The sequence below is a fragment of the Aquarana catesbeiana genome, linkage group LG04 (genome assembly GCF_042186555.1).
Source record: "Aquarana catesbeiana isolate 2022-GZ linkage group LG04, ASM4218655v1, whole genome shotgun sequence".
Classification (NCBI taxonomy): domain Eukaryota; kingdom Metazoa; phylum Chordata; class Amphibia; order Anura; family Ranidae; genus Aquarana; species Aquarana catesbeiana.
Window position 1 is genome coordinate 623,122,998 of NC_133327.1, and position 13,822 is coordinate 623,136,819.

At 44.6% G+C, this 13,822-nt stretch overlaps 1 protein-coding gene across 1 annotated transcript in view; it reads right to left on the minus strand.

Moving 5' to 3' along the window:
- Window positions 1-13,822, minus strand: part of DNAH14 (dynein axonemal heavy chain 14) — a 415,539-nt gene that overhangs the window by 41,346 nt on the left and 360,371 nt on the right. The window contains 4 exon segments of the mRNA XM_073628322.1: window positions 4,096-4,198; window positions 5,367-5,577; window positions 9,802-9,958; window positions 13,131-13,207. Coding sequence (XP_073484423.1) covers window positions 4,096-4,198; window positions 5,367-5,577; window positions 9,802-9,958; window positions 13,131-13,207 — 548 coding nt within the window.

Here is a 13,822-nt window from a genome sequence, read left to right on the forward strand (position 1 = left end):
AGGGGATAGATTTATAGCATTTTTATTATTATTTTTTTTACTAGTAATGGGAGCGATCTGCGATTTTTATCGTGACTGGGACATTATCGCGGACACATTGGACAATTTTGACACATTTTTGGGACCATTGGCATTAATACAGTAATGTAAAAATGTCCCTGGCAGTGAAGGGGTTAACACTAGGGGGCGATCTAGGGGTTAACTGTGTTCCCTGGGAGGTGATTCTAACTGAAGGGGGGAGGGGACTGACTAGAGGAAGTGACGGATCGTCGATCTGTCACTCCTGTCAGAACAGAACAGGGAAGTGTGTGTTTACACACACTCATCCCTGTTCTGTGTCTCCTGGTCACGATCGCTCGCGGCTGGCGGTCATCGCAACCATTAGCCACGAGCTTCGTCACCCCTGCCGCACAGCGGGCGCGCGCGCCTGCTATCCCGCCCAGCGAGCCGACGTATAGCTACGGCGGCTCGCGCAGAGGAACCAACCTGCCGCAGTATAACTGCAGTGGTTGGTCAGGAAGCGGTTAATAAACAAAAAAATTATTTAAAAACTGCATCTTGGATTTACTCGGGTTATCTTTGTGTAATATTAACCACTTCAATACAGGGCACTTTCCCCCCTTCCTGCCAAAGCCAATTTTCAGCTTTCAGCACTGTTGCTGTTTAAATGACAATTGCGCGGTCATGCTACGCTGTACTCAAACAAAATTTTTTATCATTTTCTTCTCACAAATTGAGCTTTCTTTTGGTGGTATTTGATCACCTCTGCGGTTTTTATATTTTGCTAACAAATAACAAATAAAAAAAAGAAAAATGTTTTTCTTCGTTTCCGTTATAAAGTTTTGTAAATAAGTACATTTTCTCCTTCACTGATGGGCAATGATGAGGCTGCATTGCCGGGCACTGATAAGGTGGCACTGATGAGCACGGATGAGGTGGCCCTGATGAGGTGGCACTGATGATGGGCACTGATAAGGTGGCACTGATGAGCATGGATGAGGTGGCACTGATGATGGGCACTGATATGTGACACTGATGGGCACTGATAGGCAGCACTGATAGGTGGCACTGATATGCAGCAGTGATGGGCACTCATAGGCAGCATAGATGGGCAATCATAGGTGGTACAGATGGGCACTCATAGGCGGCACAGATGGGCACTAAAAGGTGGCACTGATGGGTGGCACTGATGACATCACTGATTAGGAGGCACTGGCAGGTATTGCTGGTGGACATTGATTGGCATCATGTGTGGGCACACATTGGCATCATGTGGGGGTACACATTGCCACCCATGGCCACCAGGGATGCCATGACTGGTGGTCATCAGTGGTGGCCATCCCTGGTGGTCCTGGTGGCATCCCTGGTGGTCCTGGGTGGGCATCCGAGGGGGGCTGCACTGATAAACAATCAGCACAGACCCCCCCCGTCAGAGGAGCAGCTGCGAGTGAGGAAAAGCCAATAAACGGCTCTTCCTGTTTACATTGTGATCAGCCGTGATTGGACACGGCTGATCACGTGGTAAAGAGTCTCCGTCAGAGACTCTTTACCTAGATCAGAGTAGCGGTGTGTCAGACTGACATGCTGCAACAATGATCGTCACGATGCGCGCCCCCGGGGGTGCGAAGCTCTTGTTATGCTGACCACGTCATATGACGTCCGGTCAGGATATTGCAACCACTTTGCTGAGGTAATTTTGCTATATGGCGGGCCGCAAGTGGTTAAAATTAGTTTGATGATCTGAATCATTTAAGTGTGATAAATATGCAAAAAAATAAAAAATCAGGAAAGGGGCAAATACTTTTTCACAGCACTGTATATATATTTTAGTTTGATGATCTGAATCATTTAAGTTTGAGAAATATGCAAAAAAATAAAAAATCAGGAAGGGGGCAAATACTTTTTCACAGCACTGTATATATATATATATATATATATATATATATATATATATATACAGTGGCTTGCGAAAGTATTCGGCCCCCTTGAACTTTTCAACCTTTTGCCACATTTCAGGCTTCAAACATAAAGATATAAAATTGTAATTATTTGTGAAGAATCACCAACAAGTGGGACACAATTGTGAAGTGGAACGAAATCTATTGGATATTTTAAACTTTTTTAGCAATTAAAAAACTGAAAAGTGGTGCGTGCAAAATTATTCGGCCCCTTTACTTTCAGTGCAGCAAACTCACTCCAGAAGTTCAGTGAGGATCTCTGAATGATCCAATGTTGTCCTAAATGACTGATGGTGATAAATAGAATCCACCTGTGTGTAATCAAGTCTCTGTATAAATGCACCTGCTCTGTGATAGTCTTAGGGTTCTGTTGAAAGCGCAGAGAGCATCATGAAGACCAAGGAACACACCAGGCAGGTCCGTAATACTGTTGTGGAGAAGTTTAAAGCCGGATTTGGATACAAAAAGATTTCCCAAGCTTTAAACATCCCAAGGAGCACTGTGCAAGCGATCATTTTGAAATGGAAGGAGTATCAGACCACTGCAAATCTACCAAGACCTGGCTGTCCCTCTAAACTTTCAGCTCAGACAAGGAGAAGACTGATCAGAGATGCAGCCAAGAGGCCCATGATCACTCTGGATGAACTGCAGAGAACTACAGCTGAGGTGGGAGAGTCTGTCCATAGGACAACAATCAGTCGTACACTGCACAAATCTGGCCTTTATGGAAGAGTGGCAAGAAGAAAGCCATTTCCCAAAGATATCCATAAAAAGTCTCGTCTAAAGTTTGCCACAAGCCACCTGGGAGACACACCAAACATGTGGAAGAAGGTGCTCTGGTCCGATGAAACCAAAATCGAACTTTTTGGCCACAATGCAAAACGATATGTTTGGCGTAAAAGCAACACAGCTCATCACACTCAACAAACCATCCCCACTGTCAAACATGGTGGTGGCAGCATCATGGTTTGGGCCTGCTTTTCTTCAGCAGGGACAGGGAAGATGGTTAAAATTGAGGGGAAGATGGATGCAGCCAAATACAGGACCATTCTGGATGAAAACCTGTTGGAGTCTGCAAAAGACCTGAAACTGGGACGGAGATTTATCTTCCAACAAGACAATGATCCCAAACATACAGCAAAATCTACAAAGGAATGGTTCACAAATAAACGTATCCAGGTGTTAGAATGGCCAAGTCAAAGTCCAGACCTGAATCCAATCGAGAATCTGTGGAAAGAGCTGAAAACTGCTGTTCACAAATGCTCTCCATCCAACCTCACTGAGCTCGAGCTGTTTTGCAAGGAAGAATGGGCAAGAATTTCAGTCTCTCGATGTGCAAAACTGATAGAGACATACCCCAAGCGACTTGCAGCTGTAATCGCAGCAAAAGGTGGCTCTACAAAGTATTAACGCAAGGGGGCCGAATAATTTTGCACGCCCCACTTTTCACTTTTTTATTAGTTAAAAAAGTTTCAAAAATCCAAAAGATTTCGTTCCACTTCACAATTGTGTCCCACTTGTTGGTGATTCTTCACAAAAAATAAAAATGTTATATCTTTATGTTTGAAGCCTGAAATGTGGCAAAAGGTTGAAATGTTCAAGGGGGCCGAATACTTTCGCAAGCCACTGTATATATACACACACACACACACATTTTTTCATTTTATTTATTAATTTTTTTATTATTAAATATAATGTTAAATGCTATATTGATCATTGGCTAGAAGAAACATTTGGTAAACGTCTTTGTTAAGAAATAGCCCTCCTTCCCTCCCCTTTCTTCCCATTCCCCCTCACCCTGTCTGGACTACTTATAAGTCTACACATTATGGCTGCACTGCACTGATGTGACTGTTATCTTGCCGGATGAATTGTAACATGCTGTTTTGTCCTCTGAGTTGAAGTGTACCTCAGTTTTTTTTTTGTATTTTTGTACAAATCTAATAAAAAACCCTATTGATAAAGCACAGGGTGCATGGAATCACTTCCCAACAGGGACAGTATCTACATAGAATTTTCATGATCTCTCATGTTTGTGTGGGTGCTCCAGTTTCCTCCCTGGCTCTTTCTACACCGGCTCTAACAGAGTGTATTGATGTTGAGGCATCAAGCTGTTTAATGAATAGTACAGTCTCACCTTGAAACCCTTCTGTAGAATGGACACTGGAAACAATCGGTCTGATTTGGAGCTCAGCCACAGTCTAAACTGGGGATCTATAGATTGATTCTGCTGCTCGAATCTGTAAAGAACCCAGCCACATATCAGTTGGGTGAAGCTCGTCATACATTGTGCTTTTTAAAGAAATAAGGTACATAGGTCATACACAATCCATTATAGACTCCAAGCAGACCTAACATCATTAGCATTTGTGCTGAGTAACATATTAGTGTATTTATTACCTCTTATGCCGCGTACACACGAGCTGACTTTTTGACCGGACTGGTCCGACAGACCGAGTCCAGCGGACAATTCGACCGTGTGTGGGCTACATCGGACCTGCAGCGGACTTTTTTGGGCGAAAATCTGACGGACTTTAGATTTGGAACATATTTCAAACCTTTACGTCGAAATTCCGCCGGACCCAGTTCCTATCGAAAAGTCCGCTCGTCTGTATGCTAGTCCGATGGACGAAAACCGACGCTAGGGCAGCTATTGGCTACTGGCTATCAACTTCCTTATTTTAGTCCGGTCGTACGTCATCACGTACAAATTCGTCGGACTTTGGTGTGATCGTGTGTAGGCAAGTCAGTTTGTTCGGAAAGTCTGCCGAAGGTCCGCCGGATAGACCGTCGGACCAGTCCGGTCGAAAAGTCCGCTCATGTGTACGCGGCATTATGCAAGTAATATTCTAGGTATTTATTACCTCTTAGAGAGATCACGGTACTCCCCCCTGACAATGCCTTTATCTGCTTTTCTCTCCAGAAGGACAGAGTAATCTTATTTTAAAGCATCATTAGCATCTACATGCTGGACTGAAATATTGGCTCAGAAATGACACAATTCTGTAAATCCTGGTACCTGTGCAGTTTTTTTTTTGTGTTTACAAATGTCTAACATAGATTAGCCCTTACCTTGTTACTTGCTAGAGGTACAGTATACAGCCTGGGTCATCATTTGGTGAAAGGAGATTGAGGAAATGCTGTCTACTGCCTGCAGCAGACTGGTGACATCATCTCAGCTAGACAAAGTCACTTGACGGAGGAGCACTAGGATGGATTTTTACTAATAAATGGTGGAGCTTTTCAGAAAAATTATACTGTTTCTGTTGTGACACATCAAGAGTTTATTTATGTGAAAGTGTAAAGTTTGGTCCAATTTAAGGTCCAGTTGATAAGGAGTAATATGAGTACATTTCTTTAAAGCACACACCATACTACAGTGTTATTGGTAATAGTGGATAAACTTACCCCTCCACAATTTCCCTCAGCCTGGGCATAAAGGAAGCGGCGAGGTGGCAGTTTTGCAGGAACACCCAATGTCCTTTCAGCCTCTTGGATTTGTTGATCAGCTCTTCTGCCTTCACCCCCTGACCACGGCCCAGAGAGATCATGTCCAGGTGCAGCGTGCTCCCTCGGGTCTCCAGTGCCAGACGCTCAAGGTCACCAACCAGGTCACTACCTGTTATGATGTATTGTGTGAAAGTTACATGCATCCCTCAAGCTACAAACCTAATAAAGCCAGACTGATTTTGCTTTGGATGGAGAAAGAAAGGGTTAGACCTTCTGTCAGGCATGTTTTTATACAGGAGGTTTCTCTGTTCTGTCTGCCATGTGTCACCTGCACAGAAAGTGAGGCGAAATCTCCCACACAGGGAGATAGACAACAAAAAAGTCCACCTAAATTCTACCTAGAGTTATTAACTATCCTTGATAGCCTAGAAAATGTTTTATTGCTGCCTGTGTCCTCAGTGGGGAGAATTCATTTCACTTGCTGTTTTGTCTGCCATATGTAAGAAGTGGGAAAATATCTCTTAAATGGGTACACAGCATTAAAAACACATTTTTAAAGCATGACCTTTATTTTTCAGAAAAGCCTATTTTGTGCATCCCTCTGATACAGTTTAAAATTGTTGCTGGGGTTTATTTTGACTAATAAATCACATCCAGGGCCATCTCACACTGGCAATTTATTGGCAATCCCCTAAGCTTATCTATTTGAAGCCACTTCTTGCTAAGGGTGTCGCAGTTCTTTTCTATGCAATCACTAACCTGCTAATTTTATAGTAATTTTTACAAGTATGCCAAATAAGCCAGGAGCACTGAATCCATTAAGAATCCAAGACTGATATTAATACATACAAAGGAGTGATATCCAGCAAATGAGACAGGGAAACTAACAGTAAAATGATAAAGTGCTAATATCAGTGATATACCATATCCCTATAAATATCAAAAGTACCCCTTGTAGCAAAAATGGTGCCTCCAAAGAAGCTATATGGCCAGATTGGTGGCGCTGAAACTTCATGCATATTGTGGCTGCACTCTGCTTTTACATACACTCTGTACTGTATATGCGTAATTGTGCTGCTTTATTTACATGTATCATTAATTTTAGCAAAGGCTTTCACATTGTTTGTACATATACTGGTGGTGCAGACAATTTTTAACATAAAGAACATATTCACTGTCTTGGCTGTAGAGATGTATTGGTGAGAGAATGGAACCTCAATGCACAGTGGGGAACAGGGGTATCTGTAGAATGCCAAAGAGTCTTACGGAGACAGAAGTGTTAGAAGGGAGGGGGAAGTAGGAGACATAGATCACTGGGAAGGTGAGTATAACAGCTCTTCACCTGTAGGGACATTTTAGCAAGATTTTTTTGAAGCCTAAGACAGTTCCTTTAAATTTGAATTAGTTTCTCCATAGAGCTCACACATACTGTATATGTGGTGTCACAGAGGTGTGCCTTCCTCCTAGGCACTGCATATATGCGCTTGGCTTCAGTTTGGTTTCTGTGCTGTAAGCACACTTCCACCAACAGCTCCTGGACTCCTTTAATTGATCGGGACCTGGGAGCACGGGCTCTTGATCACATGATCGCTGTGATAGCCTGTGATGGGCTATAAAATTGATTAGTCAATAAAACCCACCCCTGTACTGTTTGTCTTTTCTGACTGGAGGAAAAGATACATTTAATCTTTTTCTCCTAGTCAGAAGAGAAGAGTGTAGCGAGAAAAAAAAAGATAAAAATAAATAAAGATAACATGTCTAGATCAGAGCTTTATCTAAGTTAGTGTCAGGTTCAATAATGTCAAAAGTCACTGTCAAGTCCAAAGATCACACTCATGGTGTTTCAGGTACGATTTAATAAAAAAGGATTTTTTATTTAGTGATAGTGTCAACGTGTTTAGGTAGGCTAAAAAAGGCCAAAATGCGCACCATAGTTTCATGGCCTTACACAGATACAAACAGCAAATATATACATGTACATGTACATATACATTTATTTCAGATTTTTCTTTATAGTGACAGTAGATGGTAATGGCACAAAACTTATAGTCAAACTATAAAAAATAAAAAAAAAATTTGGGGGGTTTCCTTTGAATCAGTTTATATCTAATACCATTTACCATTAAATGTAAGTCCAGTTTGTCCTGAAAAACTTCAAGGTATGATCCACCTGCTAGGCTTCAGCAGGCTTTTAAAAAAACAAAAACGTGTCATACTTACCTCCTCTGTGCAAGGGTTTTGCAAAGAGTGGCCCCGATCCTCCTCTTCTGGTGTCCCTTAGTGGCGCTCCTGGCTCCTCCTCTTCTCAAGTGCCACATTGGAGAGCCACTCTTCCTCGGGGCACTCGAGCGGGTGCGCTCCCGTGTCCTTCTGCTGCGTTTATTGACACAGACAGCAGGACTCAGCCCCGCCCCATCTTTGGATTTGATTGACAGCAGAGGGAGCAAACGGCTGCTCTGCCACCAATCTATCCAATCAGGACCCAAGACACCTGCCTGAGCTGGTGTGCTCGTTCCTGTCGCTGAAAAGACTGGGTTCAGGTAAGTAAAAGGGGGGCTCTAGGGGGCAGCTGCATCACAGGAGGTTTTTCACCTTAATGCATAGAATGCATTAAGGTGAAAAACTTTGAGGGTTTATAACCCCTTTAAAGTGGCAATCCACACTCCCATTAGGATCTGTATTCAACATTAACAAACAGAAGCTCAACAAAGCTTGCTAAAGGCTCTTCAAATGCTTTGCAAATGCTTCAAATGCTTTGTCAAAACAAGCTAAACTACAAGCTGTTTACTACAAGCTAAAGTCCATGTAAAACAGGCCACAGGCATGGAGGGGTTAAAATAAAGTTCAGGTTTACTATGAAATTCTGCGTAGAACAGGCATCCCTAAATGGCGGACTATGGCCCATATTTGGACGAGTCACTGTCTCCTACAGAGCACTGTGGTCCTACCATTTAGGAGTCAATTCTTTCTCCCAGCTCCTGCAGCTGTTTCACAGCAGAGCAGAGAGTGGTAGGCAGGGCAGTAATGGATGTAGAGGAGGAGGCACAGCAGCACTGGATGAAGGGTGCCTAAGTTGACTTTCCAGAATACCCAACCGGTGATTGGTAGCTAGGGTACAGGACGGTACTAGAAACCAATCACCAGCTTGTTCCTGCTCCCGCCCTTCGTCCATTACTGCTCTGCCTCCTGTTCTGTGTACCGATGCAAGGCAGGAGAATGAGGGGAGGCAGTAGGTGGGGGGGGAGGCTGTGATGGGATGGGGTGACGTTGGGAAGGTGCAGACAGCACTACTGTGTGTGTGTGGGGAGGGGGGGGGGGGGTAATGTAAAGGAGGAAGAGCACTACTGGGGGGGGGGGGGGAGTCATAGTTACATAGTTACATAGTAGGTGAGGTTGAAAAAAGACACAAGTCCATCAAGTCCAACCTATGTGTGTGATTATATGTCAGTATTACATTGTATATCCCTGTATGTTGCGGTCATTCAGGTGATTATCTAATCGTTTCTTGAAGCTACCAATGCTCCCCGCTGAGACCACCGCCTGTGGAAGGGAATTCCACATCCTTGCCGCTCTTACAGTAAAGAACCCTCTACGTAGTTTAAGGTTAAACCTCTTTTCTTCTAATTGTAATGAGTGGCCACGAGTCTTATTAAACTCTCTTCTGCGAAAAAGTTTTATCCCTATTGTGGGGTCACCAGTACAGTATTTGTAAATTGAAATCATATCCCCTCTCAAGCGTCTCTTCTCCAGAGAGAATAAGTTCAGTGCTCGCAACCTTTCCTCATAACTAAGATCCTCCAGACCCTTTATTAGCTTTGTTGCCCTTCTTTGTACTCGCTCCAGAGGATGATGACACTACTGGTGGGGGGTGATGTGAAAGGGGGAAGAGGACACCACTGTGGGGGGGTGATGTGAAGGGGGGTAGTGAATGAGGACACCACTGTGGGGGGTAATGTGAAGAGGGACAGAGGACACTACTGGTGGGGGGTGATATGAAAGGGAGCAGAGGACACCACTGTGGGGGTGATGAGAAGGGGGCAGAGGACACTGCTGTGGGGGGTTGATGTGAAGAGGGGTTGGGCACACTACTGTGAAGGGGGCTGAGAGCACTGATGTGAAGGGAAAACCATGATTTGAATTGGAGACTGTGATGTAAAAGAAGGGGATTGTAATATGCAGGGGGGGGGGACTGAGGACACTGATGTAAGAACGGGATTGTGATATAAGAGGAAGGAGTCATCGCACAAACATGTAATTCAGACCTTTGCTGCAGGAAAATGTTACTGATCAGACCCCAGCAAATTTTAGTTCAATCCTCCCATTCTAAAATGTTACTATAATACATTTTCTTTAAAGGGAATTATCATAACTGTATAAAAGATAAACTACTCACCAGAAGAGAGTATGAAGATAATTGGGGAAGTGTTGCTGGTTTCCTCTAGGGCTTGTTTCAGATTCATTGCACTGCTCTGAACATATTCTTTGCCCATCTTCTCAATAATAAACTCCTGGATGGCGCTGAATAAACTTTCTGGACGGAGGATCTTGATCTAAACACAGAGATCAATTTGAGTTTGATTAGGGCAGGTAATGACAGACACTTAAACCCCTTTAACACTCGGGTGCTTTGCAGGCGCTACAGCGCTAAAAATAGCGCCTGCAAAGTGCCCTGAAAGAGCCGCTGCTGTCTCTCCAATGTGAAAGCCCCGAGGGCTTTCAGACTGGAGCGGTGCGCTGGCAGGACGCTAAAAAAAGTCCTGCTAGCAGCATCTTTGGAGCAGTGAAGGAGCGTTGTATACACTGCTCCTAAACCAGGGCTGTTTTTTCCACTGGGCAGTTGCCCGGGGGCCTCACTTGTCTGAAGGGCCCCATCCAGGGCCGATCCTCAGTGCTGCAATCTGCTGCTTAAGTTGACTGACTGCACTGGTTTCTCACTTGCTAGAATCGCCATCCGCCCGGTGTCTAGCTAGCAACCAGTGACGTCAGTCAGAGGCCGCAGCCGCCCCAGCATTCATAGCGCGCCGCGGCCGCCCCAGTTGCTAGTGAACAAGCTCCGCCAACCTCTGCCATGTTCTTCAGACAGCGTGGAGAGGGAGCGGAAAGACGGCCCTTGATAGCTGGCGCTGCCTTGCTGCTGTGACTGACACACTGTACTGCACCAGGCCGGCGGCCTCAAGTAAGTCTAACAATGTCTACTTAAGTAAGTTCAAGTTGTGCAACAAACATAGCCACTGTCTGTGTCCCTCAAAAGCTGCCACTGTGCCCATCAAACACAGCTACTGTGTCATCAAACATAGCCACTGTGCCCATCAAAGCTGCCACTGTGTCCATCAAACTGTCACTGTGCCCATCAAAGCTGCCACTGTGCCCATCAAACACAGCTACTGTGTCATCAAACATAGCCACTGTGCCCATCAAAGCTGCCACTGTGTCCATCAAACTGTCACTGTGCCCATCAAAGCTGCCACTGTGCCCATCAAACACAGCTACTGTGTCATCAAACATAGCCACTGTGCCCATCAAAGCTGCCACTGTGTCCATCAAACTGCCACTGTGCCCATCAAAGCTGCCACTGTGCCCATCAAACACAGCTACTGTGTCATCAAACATAGCCACTGTGCCCATCAAAGCTGCCACTGTGTCCATCAAACTGCCACTGTGCCCATCAAATGCAGCCACTGTGTCCATCAAAGCTGCCACTGTGTCCATCAAACTGCCACTGTGCCCATCAAAGCTGCCACTGTGTCCATCAAACGCAGCCACTGTGCCCATCAAACGCAGCCACTGTACCCATCAAATGCAGCCACTGTGTCCGTCAAACGCAGCCACTGTGCCCATCAAACGCTGCCACTGTGCCCATCAAAAGCTGCCACTGTGCCCATCAAAAGCTGCCACTGACCGTGCCCATTAAACGCAGCCAATGTGCCCATCAAACACTGCCACTGTGCCCATCAAACACTGCCACTGTGCTCATCAAACTCGTGTTATATTGTCCAAACGTTGTGTTAATGTTTAAACACTGATTTTGTTGGAAGTACCAATAAATATAGCCTTATTGACAATTTGCAATTTTATTCTCGTGCGTAATTGTGTAGGGAGGGCCCCAGTGCACTGTATTGCCCGGGGGGCCTATAATGCTCTTAAGATGGCCCTGTCCTAAACCGCTTCTGCCCATTGATATCAATGGGGCAGCACGGCTATACCGCCAGCATAGCGCTGCTGCAGCAGCCCTTTGCGGTGGTTTTAACCCTTTCGCGGCTGGTTTTTAACCCTTTCTCGGCCGCTAGCAGGGGGGGTAAAAGCGCCCCCGCTAGCGGCCAAATAGCGCAGCGAAATTGACGGTGAAGAACCGCTAAAAATATTGACGCTTTACCGCTGACGCACCCACCACCCCAGTGTGAAAGGGGCTTTAGAAGGGATTTTGACTACCACCTGCCGTGCATGTCATTTTTGCCAAGCGTAGAGCAATAGACCTCAATAGGATATTGTTTCACCAAAATGAGCTCAGCAACCATGCCAAGTGTAGAAGGAGTGACAGCTTATGAAGGTTTATAGACTGCCTATGGATCAGTTTTGTTCAACAAAGCGCTGTCACATGGAGTAACTCCCATGCTTCTCCATACCTGGAAGTACAGGATTTTCCATTCAGCTCCTGGCTCTGAATGGAACGTCTAGGTAGTAAAGGAAGTATGTATGCGCTGCTGGGGAAGGGGAGATTCAAGTAAATCTGTTGCTTGGCAGTGAATTGACAATTTTACTTTAAACCCACATTATCCCACCTGTGGAGTAAGATGTCCCAATATAACAAGCTGAAAGCTTTATACTCAACAAAATAGCGCCACAATGTGATAAAAATTAAATTGCACAATTTTATTGAGGTATCACACATTTCTAAAGGTAAATATAGATCTCAAATAAAGGTGCGATGAGCAGAGACAATTGGCAGAAGCCTTCCTCTCAAGCTTGGTGCTTAACAACGTCCGTCTCAATGCTCCAAACGTGTGCTATTATGCTTGGGATTGAGGAGGAAGGAGCAGCAAGAAACATATTCAGTGCCAGGTTATTTTAGGATTAACAATTGCAGTCGGTAAAGATTTTGACATCTGTCCAATGGTTGTAAACTTCATACATTAAATATGAACAAAGCATATCCCTCTATAGTGTGTACTTGTCTCAATTAAGAGCCCCAAGTATAATTTCTGTCTGCTGCTTCAACGTGAATCACTTCTGACAAGTTTTCCTGACAACAAAAGAAAAAAGGTGACAGGGGAGGGATCTCCAGCTGATTGACAGCCTCAGCTCTGTTCCTGTGTGCTGTGTGAAGGGGGTGTGTCTCTTCCCTCCATTCATCTGTCAGAGCTCTCCTCACTGTGCTGTAACTTCAGCTCTACATCCCGTTTTTTCCCTTTTTTGCGATTGCTCGGTCAAGCTGTAGAATTCTGGAATCTGAACAGTTGTAGAGAAGAGAGGCCGCAAATAAACAGGTACAACTTATGTAGGAGGATTTGTGTATTAACTGAGGCCAGTTACTTCACTGGGTACATGTAAGGATTTACAACCACTTTCATCAAACAATCCTAGACAAAAATAATTAACAGATATTCTACTTCTACAGCACTGTGTTCAAAACAAAAAAAAGTTTTATCTGGAGTTCCACTTTAGGGTTACCTATTTACGGGATATGTAATAATTAACTAAAATGATAGATAATTTCATATTTACCAATATAAGTTTCTGGAATGAAGAAAGCTTCTCCCAGTGAAACCCAGTGTCTTCTCTGTCTGAACTTCGCGTCGTACCTGTTGAACACACCAGAAAGTAATTTGAATCAATAACTAAACAGCTGTGTACAGCTCTGCAAAACTATACTTGTACAGGGGGGAGAATCTAGTGACAGGTGGGTGGCACACAGCAAGAGGGTTGATTGAATCTTCAGGATGGAGAGTGAGAGGTTGGTAAACATGTCTCTAATATTTCTTTACTGACCACTACCTTCGCTTTCATGAATGAACACAGTGAGTGATCAGTACTGGACTTTTAAAGTTTCATTGGTAAATATCATTAAAGTGATTCTAAAGGTTTAATTTTCTTTTTCTAAAATAACAAACACGTCACACTTACCTGCTCTGTGCAATTGTTTTGCACAAAGCAGCCCCAATCCTCTTTTTCTGGAGTCCCTGCCCTGCCTGTGCTGCTAGTTCCTCCTGCCTCCATAGAAAGCCACCAGATATGGGGGCTCGATCCCAAGCCTGCACTGTGTGCATCTACTGACACCCCCTCTTCCCTGCACGCTTTATGCTTTTAGGATTTGATAGACAGCAGCAGGAGCCGATGGCTCCCCCTGCTGGGCAGCCTCCTTTAAGAGAGAAGAGCAGTGCTGCTGCAGACAGGCACAACAATGGATCGAGAAAAGG